Here is an 18088-nt window from a genome sequence, read left to right as displayed (position 1 = left end):
AACCTACCTAGGCCACACCCTTAAAAACAAACAAAAAAAACCAACACAAAACAACAACAACAACAAAAACCCCACAAAACCTGGCTCTCCTCCCACTGTCTATCACTTGCCAATAGCTCCTTATCTAGCAAATAGGGATTTCAACACCTATGCCTTTGTCTTGTTCTTCTATGTTATCAATATTCAGCTTTCCTGGGTCCATTTTCTGAAAAGACTATCTGTTCATTGAATCATCTTCATGTTTTTGTCAATAAACACACGTGGGTTCTGGGCTCTCTCTTCTGTCCCGTTGATCTAGGTGTCTATTTCATTGGTCTATGACTTTTGTTTCTGACAACAGCACACAGCAGCTTCTGCACCTCCATAGTATTAGAATTCATATTAGAATTGCAGTGTCAGCCTTCCAAATTCATTCCTTTTCAGAATTGCTTTCATGACTCTAGTTCCTTTGTTCCCCCTTACTCATTTTTGTTACCAGTTTGATGACATCAGTTTTCTAGCGCCTAAGGTATTTGGTGAGTGCCCTGAAGCTGCAGATCAGCTTGGAACACACTAATGCACTGCCCTCTGCGGGTTGATGTAGGTAGTGCATTCTTTCTTCATTTTTTTTCTCATCAGAGTTCTGTGGGTTCGAGTTTACAGTTCCTGAATACTTGCTTACATTGTTGTTTGAATGCTTGGATTTCTTCAGTGCTACAGTAAACAGTTCACATATTCTTCACTGCAGGCAGGTAGGAGTGTAACTTATTTGTATTGTGTGAGTGCATGTGTGCAGGCTTTCACGTGTGTAGATGCATGTGTGTGCATGTGCACATGCGTGCATGCGTGTGCGTGTGCACGCAGGAGCCAGCTCTCATGGGCTGTCCACCTCATTTTTAAGACCTGAGCTTGTGCCTCACCCATTCTCCTGCACTGGCAGAAAGGGACTCTCGCGTCTCTCCTTCCCCAGTGTTGGGTTTCAAGTGTATGACTGTTTTTACATGGGTGCTGACTATGAAACTCGGGTCCTTATGTTTGTACAGAGAGCACTTTACAGCCAGAGCTTCCACCTCCTCAGCCCCCAGTTGACTTTTTTTTCTTTCTTTTCTTTTTTTGGTTTTTGAGACAGGGTTTCTCCATGCAGTTTTGGTGTCTTTCCTGGAACTCACTCTGTAGACCAGGCTGGCCTTGAACTCACAGAGATCCGCCTGCCTCTGCCTCCCAAGTGCTGGGATTAAAGGCGTGTGCCACCAGCTGGCCTCCCAGTTGATTTTTAACATCGCCTGTTATCTTAGAAGCACATACCTTTTGGCCAACTGCCAGTAAGGTGTTTGCTGTTTTTCCTTTAAATCACCCATCTTCCCTCCGACCTCACCCTCATCTCACTGGCCCACATTTCCAACCTGACGTTTAGTGGAAACGGTGAGAGGGTCATCTCCACCATGTTTCTGAGTATGTCGTGGGTAAATTTGCCGGTCAGGTGACATCGACACCCTTCATTTGTTTATGGGAACTCTCTTCCCTGTTTGCAAGTTTGTGAACTAACCCTTTCATGAATGAGTGCTTGATTCTGTCAAGCACAGTTTGTGCCTCTGTTGAGAGAGCCCATGTTTCCTTGCTCAGTCTAGTATGTGGGAGATTCACTGGCCGCTTTTCTGCGCAGGTCTCTGTCTATCCATAGCTCCATTTCTCTACAATTGCTTTGCAAAGTACCTGTTGAACAAGCTGGTGCTCTGTGCTGTAGACTGGCCACTTTACCTCCTCTCATTACTCATGTGATCTTAGTGGAAATTGCAGGTTCCCAAAGAGAAAAAGGAAACGCGCGGCTCTCATCTCATCTGTGTGTTTTGATCTGTGTGTTTTGACCGCTGTTCATGCGCAATGCCTACATTCATCAATCGATTTAGAGTTGCAAAAATGTTCAGGTTCTAAGTCTGCCATTTGCTTTCCTGAGCCCTGGATGGACCATCTCTCTAAAGAGAACATTTTCCCCCCTGCTGCACACTTCCTAGAGTAAATTAGGGAAGGCAGGATGGGTAATTTCTTTTTCTAATGTTTAACTGGTTTCTGAGCATCTCTTACTTAGATTGGTGCCGCTCTAAACCATTGGCATTAAATGTATTTCAGGAGCTTCAGTTCATACAAGTGCTGGCTTTGAGTTGATGCCAAGTTGCCCGTCTTGGCAGATACGGGCCCCTTCCAGTGGCTGCTGAGTCCTAGGCGATGGCTGCTCATTCTCAATTGCTTCCCTGGTTAGGAAGTGATCTGAGCTCACACGGACATTTTCAGTCACAGACCTCAAACCAGAAGCCAGGTTGTGTCTGGTTATTTTGTAAATGGACACAACCAGAAAAATAGCACTTTTCCCTTTTTAAAAAAAAGCTCTCCATAATTTAATCCTTATGCCATCTAATTCATGCTGAAGACGACAGGCTTTGGTACTTTTGAACTAGAATCCATGCTTCCTTTCTCCTGCACCATAAACAATTTTTTTCTAGGACAGAGGCAATGACAAAGTTAGAAGGCTGTCCAATTGCTCATGGGCCCTGTCTCACTGCAAGTTAGTTGTTAATCTGAAGGAAGGCACTGGTGTTCTGCCAATGACGCCACTGGGGACTAATGTATCCCCCTGGTTTCAGATTACACTTCAATCTTTCAGGATTGTTTTTCAACTTTCCTGAGTGTTTTATGCATTTCTCGTTAAGGTTTTACCAGCACACATGTGCCCAAAAGTCTGATGTTGAATTTTATCTCACTGCACACACAAAGGACAATGGCTCTGGATGCTTAGTTTTGCCATTGGCTACTTTGCTAAATTCTCTTGCCTGTGATTTTTTTTTTTTAAGATTTCTTTATTTCTTATGTATACAGAATAGGGCACCAGATCTCACCACAGATGGCTGTGAGCCACCATGGGGTTGCTGGGAATTGAACTCAGGACCTCTGGAAGAACAGATGGTGCTCTCAACCTCTGAGCCATCTCTCCAGCCCGCTTTTTTTTTTTTTTAAATCATTTTTGTGGGATTGTCCCAGACTTTTACCATGACAACTGCAAAAAGAGTTAGCCTTGTCTCCTGATCTGGCTGTACCTAGCTGTGCTCTTGGGTGGCCACCTTGGTGTAGACTCTGTCTGTGGCTCTCTCAGCATGAGCCTTTGCCCTGGGCAGTTGGGTTTCTCAGCTTTGCTCTGCTCAGCTCAGCAAGCTCATTGGACATCAGCTACCCAGTCTTTACATGCACCTGTGAACTGAGGGTGGGGTGGAGTGGGGGGTTGTCAGCAAAGTCCATGGAGAGACCCCTCAGGACCTCCTGATCTCCCCACCCCCATTCTCAGATGCTCAGGTGTCTCCAGTGGCCTTCATGTTCTGCTCTTGCAGAGGTACAATGCTCAGGGCTTTGTACACAGTGCTTACCCTACCTATAAGACCTCAGATGTGTAAGTGTGTGTGTGGGGGCTTGGTTGGGGGTAATTGAACCACTCTGCTTCTATGGGGGAGACTGGACAGGTTTAAAAGTCTTTGTCATATCTTATCTTCCCAGAATTCTTTTTTTATTCATTTTAAATGTGACTTCCTAGGAAGGCCACATCTCTTTTCTTTGGAAAAGGATTTGCTTCAGAATGTGTTTTTTTCTTTGCGGGGGTGAGGGTGATGGGGGGGGGGTGGTGTTTCAAGACAGGGTTTCTCTGCATAGCTTTGGAGCCTGTCCTGGAACTCGCTCTGTAGACCAGGCTGGCCTCAAACTCACAGACAGAATGTGCTCTTGATTTAAGGGAGCTGACTGTGGGCAGGTGATAATGTAAGATTTTTAAGAAAGATGATTAATTGGAGGTGACATTACATACTTTAGCAACATCATTGTGGGAAAATTATCTGGAGCTTCTAAATTCTTGACAGATTCAAGAAATCTGAAATCTAGAATTCAGAACTGGGAGACATGTATTGACTAGTACTTGCAGAAGGTTCTTCTAGGAACTGCTATTAATGGTCTCCACAGTTGGGGAAGGGGATGGGTACCACTAATTTAAAAAAAGCATGGCAGATGTCTAATTTGGAGAGGTTTGTCTCAGTTACTAAGCTTCATGTTTTATCTCAAAATTTGAAATGGATTTTATGTTGAGCCCCAGAACATGTCTGTGTAAACTATGCTGAGTTATTTTTAAACACCGGTCCCTGGGCCCAGTCAATGTCTATGAAGAGGTACAACATTTGTTCTTGGATTTTTCATTGCTGGAGGAGCAGAATGCCAGGCCTAGTGCTGAGCAGAGTGTGACATGAGGGGATTAAACATGATGCATGTGAGTTTGCATGGCTGAGGGAGCTGAGGTGCAGAACTCCAGGTCTCTGATTACAGGCAGGTGACGGAATGCTTTTCTTCCCCCAGTCTCTGTCCCATATGTTCTGGCACAGGCTGAGACCTGGGAAAGGTGCAGGTTGAGATTTCTTACACTTCTTCTTAAAAAAAAAGGCAGTACCAGAGAAAGTCCATTGTATTCTGGCCTTCGCCCACCTCGGGGCTGCCTGTACCCACCTTGGGGTTGCCTGTGCCCACCTCAGGGCTTCCTGTGCCCCCCAGGACTGCCTGCACCCACCTCAGAGCTGCCTGCATTCGGCTCTCTTTCCTCAGTCTCTCCCTGGTCACTCTGAACTTGGCCCTGGATGGTGGCTGAGCCCAGCGCAGTTGACGTTCTCGTTGTCGGGCAGCCAAGACCTGTGGTAGGGGAGAATACCATGATACTGGGGGCAGCACTGGAGAGAGAGAGGCCTTTCTTTGGTGTCCCTACCAACCAAAGAGCCATCATCACTGCTCTTTGCCTTGCATTCGGGGGACAAATAGGGACTCTGTGCAGTTAACACACTCTGTGTTGTTGGGGAGGCAATGGGAGATGGAGCAGGCCCACTTGAAAACTCTGCTCCATGTTCCAAGCCATTGGCTTTGGCATGGATTGCCTCTGGGCCATTACAAAGCATAGCGTGTCCACTGCTGACCAATCACAGGAGCCTTTTACATTTGCAGAGTAGTTCCTGTTAGAGACCTTTAAAGACTGGAAGAGTGATTTTAAAGTGGTTTATTTTAGTATGAAATGACCTTTGTTTGCCTGGTGTAATAAAAGCATTATGGCTTCCATGTTGTAGCTACATCTGTTTATGGGCAGGACTAACACTAGCCAAGAGCCAAACCCATGGGAAATAGCGACCCATTCATTTCTCACTCATCTGTTTACCTATTCCATGCACATTCAGGGAGCAATCCCTGAGGCCCTCAGTCCTTCCTCCCAGAGCTGCTGGGCTTCTAAGAAGTATAGAGCAAGCACTGGAAAGCGAACCTTTGAGGCTGGGCTTGAAGTTCAGCTATGCTTTGCATTCTGAGGACTGTGCACCGTAGCTGGGTGCATGGAGATTCGCAGGCAGAGAGCATCACCGCTTCAGGTGATCGCAGGCCCAGGTTTGGAGATCCAAGCCTGATCTGGACTGAGTTCAAAGGCCTCTCAGTTCAGAGGTTAGACTAGCTAGCAAAGGAATCTTGCTGATTGCTTCGGCTTGGACCCAGGTGCCCATGCTGACAGAGGAAGAGAGTCTTGGAAGAAGGAAGGGAAGCTGGGGGCCTGCAGGTGGGTAGAGAGTAGAATAGCACGGCTTCTCAGAAGGTGTTGAAGGATGGGGTCAGAGACAGCATGACCGGGGCCTACATTCGGAACATGGAGACCACTAATGTCTGTGTGGAAGCATGGGGAGACAGGGAAGCTATATATTTTCTATGTGTGTGCATTGAAAAGCAAACGATCTAGAAGTTCTCTGAAACTGTGGTCAGAAGTTATATTTCTCATTTGCCACTACATTTTCTAATGCGCCCATTTCCCTGTGGCTCTGATTTCACTGGGATTGGGGTAATGAAAGAAGGTAAGGAAAGGAGCATAAGAAATTTACACACACACACACACACACACACACACACACACTCACATACATACACACACTCACATACATACACACACTCACATACATACACACACTTACACACATGCACAGTGGGGCTCCAAAAGTGCAGCCAAATTTGAACTAAGGTCTGAGCTCCCAGCTGCATGGTGGGAACAGAGCAGTTCTGAACCCTGCCCCCTCCTGCTCACCCTTTCAGCCTCCTCAGCACTGTCAGGACAACAGGAGCTGGGAGAATGAGGAATGTGGGTTCTGGAGTATTCTTCCAACTCCAAATCAAGATTCCTGGTTGCATCATGTAAAGATTCAGTAAAAAACTGGCTGTCATGTTTCCTTTTCCAGGCAAAGGCCAGCGCTGCCAAACAGATCTGGAAGAGAGGTGCCATAGCACAGTGTCTATTTGTGCCTTTCCCACAGAGAGCCATGTTCTTGGTCCTGCACTGCCACCTGACTTCATCTCAGTTCAGAAATAGATACCAGAAGCCACTACCATGAAGTCCCCAGCACCTGGTCACTGGGTGTGGCCTTCACCAAGAAACTCAGGACGTCTAGGGCACAGTTTCAGAAACTAAAGATAGAGACAAAGTGGTTTATCTCTTTGGGGATTTTTCAAATAAAGATTTGGAATATCAGGTGGAGGTGGAACTTAGCCCAGGCTCTGGCTCCCAGATTTTTTTTTTTTTTTTTTATCACATCTAGTTCCAACTCAAAAGAGAAGATGCACACCATCAAAACACATGCACTGGTCCCTCTCCTCCCTGGTCCCCTGCTGACACCTCTACCACAGGGGAGTGTCTTACCATGAGTGGCTGGGTGACAGAAGCGCAGCAGATCACAGAGAGCAACAGCAGCTGCAGCCACCACAGAAACTGCTCTGACACAAACCTGTGCAGAAGAGGGCTCAGTCGGCATCACGGGAGCCAGCTGCCCATGAAGACAGAGTTACAGCCACAGGGCAATGATGCTTTCACTGCCGGGAAACGTGGGCTGTGGTGGAGGAGGGGCTGTGGGATGGGTGCCAGGTCTGTCTGCCCATCAAAGCAGAGTCCTTCCCTGTTGAGGGAATATCAACCTCCCGGAAACTTTCCAGCACCAAGACTAAAAGAGCCAGAAATGAAGACAGGACAGAGTGCAGACAAGGACTGGGGACATGTATTTCAATCCTCAAGCCTCAGGATTAATCACACCCAGTGCCCCTCTTTTACAGATAAGCAAACAGGCATGAAGAACATTCTAGTGTCTGCCCTGTCTTCACAAAGTGATCAGGAATGCAGGGAGCAAGGACATTGTCAGGAAGAAAGGGCCTTGGGTGACTCCTCTTTCTCGTGGGTTAGGCACATGGCGTAGGCTTCTCTAGAAACTCAAAGGATGGCCTTCCGGTCTTCAGTGGTGGCCTAAACCACCTAGGAGCCAGGTGAAGAGGTAACATGTGGGAAGACTGGTAAGGATGTTGGATGTGCCATCATACCCCAGCTCAACAGTATACATTTATTTTTTCAAATACCACCAGATAACAAATGATTGACTTTGGCTAGCATCAGTGTTTTCCCTCTGATAAGCTTAGTGGCAGAATGCCCTCTTTTTTGGACGCTCCCCCTGCATAGCTTCTTGTTTGGTACTTAGGACTCTGTCTAGACAGGGTTGAGTGACCCTTTGGGGTTTGCATATGATCATATTCACCTTCAGAAGGGATGGAGTACGGGAGAAAATTGGTGATTGCGTATAAGTTCCCCGAAACACGAGTCTCTCTCTTCACAGATCCTAGACATTTATCAAGCACCGAAGGATGTCTAAAAACCTCAGCTACTCACCTGTAGCCTAGGAATCCTGTCCCCAAACCACAGGCAAGGGAAGCTGATCCACAAATGGCCCAGGCCACAGAGCTTGACCAGAGCAGACAGACCCTGGACCCCTGGGGCACAAGTCCTTCAAAACCACCACTGGGAGCTAGGAAAGAGCAAGATAGACAGACACCAGTAGGTTAGCAGACCTTGTCATCCTCACCCACAGTGTGGTAGGAGCTTGTCACCTTGGTTGGGCCCCAGGGGACTAGTCATACAGTCAAACATTATCTGAGGTGTGTCCATGAGGAAGATCCAGAGGATAATAACCTTTGAATCGGTGGGTTGAACAAAGCAGATAGGCCTCCCCATGTGGGCGGGCCTCATTCAATCAGTTGAAAGTCTAAACAGAACAAATGGACAAAGGGAGTTCCTCTTGCCTGATGATGACCTTTGAACCGGGATACTGGTCTTTGCCTGACAGAGCAGGGGTATCAGTGGTAGAGCAGGAAATGAGAGAGTTGGAGTTGGCCACTATGGCTGGGTCATCTCGAACTGTCCTTTCTCTACACATCCCACAGTGACTGTCTCACTTTCTCTCTGCCCAGCATACACATCCAGCCAGAACTCTTGGGACAGCCTGCCAATGCTGGCATTATTTCTACAAGCCTGTCTAGCTGAGTGCTCATTTGTACATAGGCATGACTTTTTCCTTTTCTCCTAGTGTGGACTGTGGGCCAGGCACAGCCTCGTTAGTTGAGCACACAGACCGTGCTTACCACTGTCTACACAGCAGTGTCCAGCTGCTGCTCAAAGCCTCTGTTGGCCATTTGTCCACACAGTATGCAGCCCCAGAGCCCTGCAGTTATATGCTGACACTCCTATCCTCCATTCCTATTAGGCCAGGTTCAACAGGCCCTTCAATCCCAATGATCAGAAGAGATGAAGTTAGTTCCTGGGACCCTGGTTCCCAGAGGATTCAATGACTCCATTGGCCCAGCCTTCCTTATTATCACCCCTCCTCTTCCGGTTCAGGGAACATCTGCCATAATTTGAGGCTGGAGCTGTTACTCCAATTTGCATAGAAAAAAATGGAGCTTTGCCTTTCAGAATGTTTGAAGTGTAGGATCTCATACTGACTTTTCAAAGGATTGGATCAAGCTTATAAGCCAGACACACTAGGATTGGACTGAAGCCAGATGTCATGGCTTCCGATAGGTCTAGGCTCGTACCAAGGCTTGGATTTTAGAGGGGACCAGAATGTTTAGTGACATTTGGACCAAGTACATTCTGCTTGCTCTGTCTGTCTGGATGGGCACAGATCACTGTTCTGGCAGCAGGTATGGGGACTACCCATTCCAGCCACAGGGTGACTTTACCTTGTGACCTGGGAGGAGGGTGGTGGCTCTTCTCTCTCAGAGCAGGAAAGGATGCACATACACCACTGCTACTGGCCGCCATCCTCCAAGCTCGGTCCGGCCTCGGGAGAACGCCTGATGCAGGATGCTGGAATTGTGACAAGGTCAGGCCAAGTCAGTGCCACTTTTGCTGCTGAGCCTGAAATGCTAGTGCCCTGTGCCACCAACTCTGAGGACAGGCATGGTCAGATGAGGGCCCGGTCAAGCACAGGTCTCAGGTGGCTTTTGAAGGATGCCATTTTCTGTCTGAGCCAGCTCCTTTGTACCTAAACTCTTCCTACCGTGGGGCCAATGCTGGTGGCCTCCAGGCAGCTCCAGACAGTCAGGTTGATAGACTGCAAAACCCACCAGAGGAAAAAAGGTTGGAGGAAGAGGGCCAGAGCCCTAGCAAGTGCTTGGGGGTGGGGGTCAGGGGTTCATGTGGCACATAAAGCAAGTGGGGCCTGAGAGTGCCTTGCATAGGAACAGGGGGTGTGGAGCTGTGAAGCAGAGTGAACCGTTGCCTGGCAAGTCTCAATGCACTGCCACAGAGAACAACCCCCTAAGAGCACCAGCATCCCAAGGGCACCAGCACCCAAGGGCACCAGCACCCAAGGGCACCAGCACCCAAGGGCACCAGCACACAGATTCCCAAAGCAAAATCCCAGTGCAATGCAACCACAAGGACAGCATTAGAAATTGTCCTTCATTTGCATAGAATTCTGGGTCCATAGAGACCTGGCTCTCAAGCCCTGTCTACAGAAAGGGCAGCACTGACCATAGTCTCAGTGTACCTCAGCCTCTCCTCCTTCTCTTCCACCGGCCACCAGGATCTCACTGGACACACACACACACCACACACACACACACACACACACACACACACACACACACACACACACACACGGGACTTTCCAGATGCTGCCCTTCCCTGGCCCTACCTAGTTGTTACTTGCACTCCTTGACCTGGGAAATGGCCTGCACTCTCTGGAGAACCAGCCCCAGCTATCCTCTGGTTCTAACTATGTATGGCCAGGCCACAGCCACAGGAGGATGCCAGAGAAATCCAGTTTTTGGCATCGTATGCTGTAGAAATAGCAACTAACTGCATGTCATGTCACTCACCTGGGATGGCTGCCTCAGACCTGGTCTCCCACTGGGATCAGGGCCTGATGGGGGAGGGGGAGGAAGCAAATGTATGACTCTCAACTAGGCACAGCTGTGGTACTTTGGGAGCTGCTTCTCCCTCTTCTCCCCCTCCCCCCACCTCCAGAGTGAGCCTGAAAGACAAGCAAGGCAGGGCTGAAATGAGGACTTTCAATGTCTCCATCCTGGTATAGGCTTGGACAAGCCCTCACCCACTCAGAGCTCCTCTCTGGAAGCCACAGAGCTGGAGAAAATTGTGTAGGTAAAAACTTAAAAGACCCTTAAGAGGAAAGACTGATAAATGCGGTTATACAAGGTTTGCAAAAGGTGATTATTGAAAAGTAGGATCCAGGAGAGGGGATTTGCTTTTCTGCCATGGGGTGGCTAGCTATCGCTCATCTGGTTCTGAAAAATGGTAGTCACAAGAGTCTTGTCTACAAGGGATGATGATCCAAGAAAAAAAAAAAAGTGGCTTTAAATCCATCCGATGATGTTTATTTTCAATGAACAAGACAAGCAGAAAGCAGGGGGTATACTGCCTACTTAAGAGACCGGCCCCTGAGGACCAGGCCAGCTTCTGATTTTAGCTCACCATACCCTGAGGTCCCTCTGTCTTCACTCCTCTTAGAGGCCACTGTGGCGCAGCCTGTAGACGCCCTGTGGCTTCCTGTGAAGGAAAGAGGTTGGTTAGTAAGGGCAGTCCACATTGGGGGGGGTGTCTCCCCAGGGGCACAGGGCCACACACACCTGGCTGACCCTGAAGAGCAGTGATAAGAGCTGTGCAGCTGGGCAGGCCAGGAAGGTGCACAGGAGACTCAGACGGAAGGATTCCAGAGTGATAAGAGTAGGACCCACATCCAGGGGGCGCTGCAACATTCAACGACATGGTAATTACTTCCCTTGCGTCCAACTCCAAATACACAGAATTCCAAATGGATTCATTGTGAGTATGGCTCCTGTTCTAGTTAAAGCCCTTTCTCCCAGAAGCCTTGCCTCCACCCCAGGGGTTGAACAAGACAAAAATGTGCTTTTCTTCATAGACACCTCCTTGTGAAGCAAACAGATGCTTGCCGAGCACCCAGAAGACCCATGCTCAGCTGCAGTCCCACAATAAGGTGCCAAGAGCTTCGATACGCCCCCAGCCGAGGACGAGATGGCATCCTGGATCAGACCACTGGAGGTCCCCAGGGAAGCCGAGCTCCCCACAAAGCATAGCTGGTCTCTCCTTGCCACTTGATGACATTCCTTGTCATCTTTCATTTATTGTCACAAGTTCTACCAACACAGTATATTTGAAAATTCTGCAAATCTTTAAGTGTGATCATATCTGCTGACACATTTGTCCTGTGACAGATGACTGAACTCAATCTTGACACATCTACAATCAATGTATACTCCAGCTTGAGGACCATTTGAACCCCGGGGCTGGCCCCATGAATGATCCTGAAATTATCATAGAAAATGATCTTGGTCTAGAGAGATGGCTCGATGGTTAAGAACATGCATTGCACTTGCAGAGGATCCTACTTTTTCCCTAGCACTCACATCAGGCAGCTACCCCAGCCACGAGAGGTCTGATCCCTCCTCTGGACTCTAAGGGGGATCCTCTCCTTCTCTCCTTTGAACACTTGTACTCATAATAAAAAATGACAAAAATAAATCTTCAAAAAGATTAGCTTCTTTCCCCTCGCCCCGAATGTCACATTGTATGGAACCCAGGATGTGAATTCCCACAGGGCAGCAGTCTCTTGAAGGCTTGCAGACCCTCTCCGCTCTGTTTCCAGTCCCATTACCTGCTAGCCCACTCAGTTTTCCATGTTAAAAGAGCAAACTGTATGCCTGCGATTTGGAAGTTACGGTGGGAAAATCTGCTGCCTCCCACCTGTTCATGGCCTCCCACAGTGACCAGGGCAGCGAGGCAGGAGTAGACACACAGGAGGCAGGAGGACACTGCCAGTCGCTGTGTGTGTAGATAGCTGCTGGAGGGGGGCTGGCTGTACAGGCAGAGCCAGATGTGGAAATCTTCCAGGTACTCCGTGAACTTTGAGTAGAAAAGCTGAAACAGAAAGCACGGGTGTTTTCCCAGACACGGACACGCATGTGCCGAGTAGAATCCTGACCGATAATCAGCAACTTTTAGAATGATACTCCAAAATGTCTTGGCTTTTCTCTTTCAGCTGAAAGCTGGATGCTTCCTGGCTAATGGTTTGGTGCAGGCAGATGCCTCTCATGACCACCTGTTGTGCCTCCTCCCTTCCCGCCCCACCACCTACTTCTTTAGCAGCATCTCACGGGACATGGCTTGCACCGCTCAGACTCTGACCCAGTTCAGCCTCCTGCTGAAACTTCCAAAGGTTTGGTACCGATGAGTTCTCTGCTTCATTTGTGCTAGCTCACGGAGACCTCCTCTCTTGGCCCTCCCACCATTTCTTCCCTTTCTGATCCCAAAGGACTTTCTAAACCTCCCCATTCTCAGTGCTTTCCACAGAAACATAGCCACAGTTGAGCTGGGCACCAGCTCTGTGTGCACTGAGACCTGGGACTGACTGCCTTCTACCTGGTAAGCCTCACAAGGTCTACTGCTCACAAGTTGGTAATATCTTGTGGAAGTTCTCTGAATTTTTAAATTTTCAATGCAACTTGAATACTCTTTGGAGCTAAATATTCTAGAAAAAAAAACTACTTATAAACAGAACCGATATTATGAATATAATCAGAATAACTGGAAAACCCAGGCAAAGCAGGTTTAATAGACTAAGGATATATCTTTTGTATATAAATTCCCAGGTGACCACTGATACCAGAGAGCCAGTCATATGGGCTCTCAGATGATGAAAAATCAGTAAAGTTAGGTTCCTTACCTAAGGTTCTCAAGCACAACAGCCTGAGGGGAAGCATGGGGACTACTGTCTAAGGGTTGCTGCAGTCAAGCAGGGCCTTTGGTTTAAGGTGCTAACCTTTTTCTATATGCACCGTGGCTATTTGGAATAGCGTTTCCAATTCATATTGGCCATGTTTTGTGCTAAACTGCCAACGCCAGATACTTCTCAACTATGGTGGCACTGGGAAGATCGAAGACCCCGTGCCCAGGAAACGTCAGGTTGGCAAGAGAGTTCAAAGGGTAAAAAGCATTTGCTGCCAAGCTTGATGATCTGAGTCCAATCCCCAGGACTCACGTGGTGGAAGAAAAGAACCAGTTCCTGAAAGGTGTTCTCTAACCTCTACACATAGACTGTGACACACACACACACACACACACACACACACACACACACACGCACACACACACACACACACACACACACACACGCGCACACACACACACACACGCACACGCACACACACACACACACACACACACACACACACACACAAGTAATTAAAAAATGTTATAAACATTCCTAAAAAGAAATCATTCTTCAGAAGCACAAGTCACAAAGAAGTATCTCTTGTGGCATTTGCTGTTATGGAGATAAAGGAAGGAAAATTGTGGCTGTAGTCTCAACAAATAGCAGTGTACAACGGGCCATTCTATGGCCTTTAAATTAGTTTAGAGAAAATTCATGAAGAGGTTTATTCTATAAAGTGTGAATGTTTGCAAATGAGCCAATGTCCATCAATGAGGAGGAAATGGCAATATTCAGAAACCAAAATTTCATACTTAGTCTGTAATAGTCAATTCTGTCACCTATTAGCACTTGTCTACCTTCTGACGCTGCAGCCATGACCTGTCTGCATTCTGTGACAGTGGAACTGTTTATGGCACGTGAGTGATTACAGATCTTTCGTTTGGGTCCTCTCAGACTCTGCAGATCACCAGCATGCAGAAGTTCTAGAAACTGATTACTGTTGCGGCTTGAAGATGAATCACATTACTGTAAAGATTGCTGTGTAACAAAGGCATCGATACAAGCTGGCTGGTGAGCTGATCCAAGCATCATGTCACCTGAGGTGTGGTGTGCTGCAGCTGTCTCCTCAGAACTGAAACAACCCCTCCTGGAGGAGGAGGAGGGAGGTGCTGAGACCGAGGGAGCTCATGAAACAAGAGAGTCACAAATACCCTCTCCAAGGCTAGAGAAACAGTAAGCTACTGTGATGGAGAGCATTTACTGGTGAAGCTGCCGGCAAGTAGTGCGGAGCCAGGGATACCTCTTTAGTGAGTCACCACCCACTCTGGGGTCTGCTTTTCAGTGGTGTGGCTTCTGTTGAGTCACCCACACACTTGGAAGTAATCCATAAACCAAGTAGTTAACGAAGATAGACTTGGATGGAGACATTTCTTTAATGTGTCATTCACTGGTCCCTGTCTGGGGTGAGTAGGCTCTTGTTCACATCTTTCCAGAAGTCATACAACATGCTTATCTTGACAGTTAGCTACATAACTTTGAGAAAGAGAAGCAGATGTGGGCACTAAATAATACCAGCCAATCTGGTATGTCACAGGTCACCTGCATGGGGCCTACCTTCCGGAAGCCAAGACCGTGGCGCAGACAGAAGAGCTCTCGCTGTACACGGCCATCACATAAGCTCACAGCCAGCCAGCACTGGGCAGAGAAGAACCAGCCTTGGCCTGAACATAGCTCCTTCACCATCACGTGGCTGAGGAACCAGTTTGGGGAAGGTCCACTGCTGTCATGCCAGAGTCGGATCTTCTGGAGTGGCCCCAGTTGGTTAGGAGTGCTAACGACATGCAGAAATGTCTTATCAGCCATGTGAATTCAGCACCCGCAAACCTTACCAATTCTGATAGGGCCCTTAAGGACAGTGGGTTCCAATGAGCATTGACAAGTAAGGGCACCCAGGCCTTCAGAATCCACACTAGTTCCCCCTTTATAATCAGTTCACTTCTCATGGTTTCAGTTATTCACCAACAAGTACAAATCAAAACTACCAAGTGGAAAATTGTAGAAATAAACAGACTGTAAGTTTTGAAGCTATCTACTGCTATTCTACTTTATAATTACTGATTGATAATCTCGTGCTGTGCCTCATTAATAACTCATACTTTATCTTAGGTTAGGATGTCAAAGAACAGTCAAGTAGGTCCAGGGTTCAGTGCTCTCTGGTGATTCTGGGATCCACGGTGTGGCCTGGAACATGTCTCTTGAAAAGAGAGTGGCTATAACTTCCTTAAACCAAGTCACTCAGAGATCTCCAGCCACCTGTTCGGACGTGAGTTAGTCTGAAGTACAGTACTTTCCTCAAAAAACAACACTCCAAAACAATAAATATTGTAAGTAAATTATAATAAACATTATACATTTTTCATGAGAAAAAGATGACTCCACTATTTTCTTGTTTTCTAAGAATGTCAGGTACTTACACCTCTACCTTGGTAAATGATCTCTTCCCCTGACTCTCCATCTTTGGGATGCTGTGTAGCATCGCTCCTCCAGATTTGGGATGGTGGCACTAATTAATTTAATCATGTTTTGTGACACAAACACTTATTCTAATATACAAGCTTAGTAAGCCGCTACCTTTTTTCTGCCTTCATCCCCTCCCACCCCACTACCCCGCCCGTGTAAACAAACTGTGTCAATCTATCCCATATGTTAGGCATGCTTGTAATTCACAGCCAGGAGGATTGTTGCAAGTCCAACAGGATCTACATAGTGAACATCAGATGTGCTGTGGCTACATAGTAAGACCCGACCTTTAAAAAAAAAAAAAAAAAAAAGCAAAACCAGAACCTTCCTAAAATTAAGTGTATGAGCCAATGATCATTACTCTCTTTCTATGCTTCATCAGCAAGCTTTATTATAGGCATGATGCTCAGAAAGCCAGCATTCTCTATGCAGCATCTTTGTGATACCCCATTCTGATCAGCCCCTTTCCCAAGACATGTGGGTGGAGGTGTCAGGAGTACCTCAGTATAAAGGTGTGCCTGGAATTCCTTCCAAACAAGGACATCTCTGGACAGCAGAGTTCTTTGGTTTCTGAGAGTCCATTTTCACCACATAAAACAATGAAAACCTTAAAACAGACAGAAATGGGGGCTGAGGCTACACCATGGAGGGTGTGGAGTTCTGCAGAACAGTGTTTACTTGGCCCGTCCCCACTCCTTACTGGCAGCATCGAGCCCAGGGGCTGTGGGGGCCTTACATGGCTTGCAGAGCCCTCACTGACCAGGGCTGACGACCTACAGTGTAGCGTCTCCTCCACTAGCCAGCTCTTCACAAACTTCATCTAGGAAAGTGGGAGTCCCTTTGGGATTCCCCAGCGTTTCTCTTCCTCAGCAGGGCAGAAGGCCACAGAGGGCAGCATCTCCTACCCTTGGGCATGGTGTCTGGACAATGGGCCTGCAGGATACCAGAGTGGGTCCAGGGCTGGTGGGAGGGGTACCCATGTCCACAAGGAGCACCCTAGGGAAGCACATTGAACTGTGCTTCTTCTCACTTTCCCTGGCATCTGTCACACAGAAACCATCAGCCTTGATGTGGTGTAATTTTAATCTTTCATTAAAATAATATTAATCTCTTATCTTTCTTTTTTGTTTGTTTTTGTTTCTTGAGACAGAGTTTCTCTGTGTAACAGTCCTGGTTGTTCTGGAACTCACCCTGTAGACCAGGCTGACCTGGAACTCACAGAGATTAGCCTATCTCTGCCTCCCAAGTGCTGGGATTAAAGGCATCCACCACTACTGCCTGGCCCAATCTCTTGTCTTTTAAATCCTTTCCCAGTCCAAAATAATCTTTTGCTTTGAGTAGTTACTATTTTTTTTATCATTATCTGTTTTTAAACTTCTGAAATTTAGTGTGTGTGTGTGTGTGTGTGTGTGTGTGTGTGTGTGTGTGTAATGTCAATTAACGATTCTATATTGTCTTCTTTTGTAGGGACTGTGATTGCTCCTGATATTTTGCTGAACAGCCTCTCTGGTCTATAAGACCTTGACACACACCTGGGTCATTTCTGGGGTGTCTAGCTGTCCCATAAGTCCACTGGCTGACCTCAGAAGACATTACACTGTGAAGGCTCTTGCCTGGCTTTCTGGTGGGGAGTCACACATGTTCTCTTTCAGATGGTTAGGCCTATACTTATTCTCCTGTGTGTTAGTGCTTGCTTCCAATGAACTTTAGAATCAATAATTCCTGTCCCACAGATATCTTTCTGAAATTGTAGTTGATTTCATTGGCTTTAATCTCTTTATATCTTAGGGGTTTTGTCAGTAAAATGGATAGTGTGGCTGGGTGTGGTGACATGCCTTTAACCCTAGCATTTGGGAAGAAGAAGCAGATTTCTGAGTTCGAGGCCAGCCTAGTCTATATAGTAAAGTTCCTGGACAGCCAGGGTTACATAGTGAAATCCTGTATCAACAAACCAGCAAACAAAACAAAAATCAAATAAAACAAGTAATGTGGATATAGGAATAGACTAATTCATATTGCCATCATTATCATCCTACAGATTGATTTATGATTTATGAGAAATTAGTTGTCTCAGCTACTGTATAAAGATAGCTATTCTTGCCCGGTGGTGGTGGTGGTGCATGTCTTTAACCCCAGCACTCAGGAGGCAGAGGCAGGTGGATCTCTGTGAGTTCGAGGCCAGCCTGGTCTATAGAGCGAGATCGAGGACAGGCACCAAAACTACACAGAGAAACCTTGTCTTGAAAAACCAAAAAGCGGGGGAAAAAGATAGTTATTCTTTCTTTAGGTCTTTTATGAATATTGGGCAGATTCTTTCCATGGGGCTCCTGTGTGTGGTAGGTGAATTCACCTTCAGATACTCATCATTTTGTGACTGGTAGGAGGAACTTGCTTCCAATCATGAGCAATGACAGCCGCTGACTCTGTATGGATGAGTGGTGGGCTGCCCCACCCTGATCACAAACCTGACAAGCTTGTCT

At 47.1% G+C, this 18088-nt stretch overlaps 1 protein-coding gene across 1 annotated transcript in view; it reads right to left on the bottom strand.

The window, feature by feature from the left end:
• The window catches only part of Pkd1l1 (polycystin 1 like 1, transient receptor potential channel interacting), a 123017-nt gene that overhangs the window by 21623 nt on the left and 83306 nt on the right, over positions 1-18088 (bottom strand). The window contains exons 32-42 of the mRNA XM_036201099.1: positions 16109-16215; positions 14703-14919; positions 12122-12295; positions 10987-11106; positions 10832-10906; positions 9396-9449; positions 9076-9202; positions 7727-7862; positions 6716-6800; positions 6107-6283; positions 4571-4689 (exon numbers count right to left, since the gene is read on the bottom strand). Of these exons, the coding sequence (XP_036056992.1) occupies positions 4571-4689; positions 6107-6283; positions 6716-6800; positions 7727-7862; positions 9076-9202; positions 9396-9449; positions 10832-10906; positions 10987-11106; positions 12122-12295; positions 14703-14919; positions 16109-16215 (1391 nt within the window). The remainder of the gene's footprint in view (positions 1-4570; positions 4690-6106; positions 6284-6715; positions 6801-7726; positions 7863-9075; positions 9203-9395; positions 9450-10831; positions 10907-10986; positions 11107-12121; positions 12296-14702; positions 14920-16108; positions 16216-18088) is intronic.

Source organism: Onychomys torridus, chromosome 10, assembly GCF_903995425.1.
Source record: "Onychomys torridus chromosome 10, mOncTor1.1, whole genome shotgun sequence".
Classification (NCBI taxonomy): Eukaryota; Metazoa; Chordata; class Mammalia; order Rodentia; family Cricetidae; genus Onychomys; species Onychomys torridus.
This window is presented reverse-complemented; position numbering and strand designations above follow the sequence as displayed.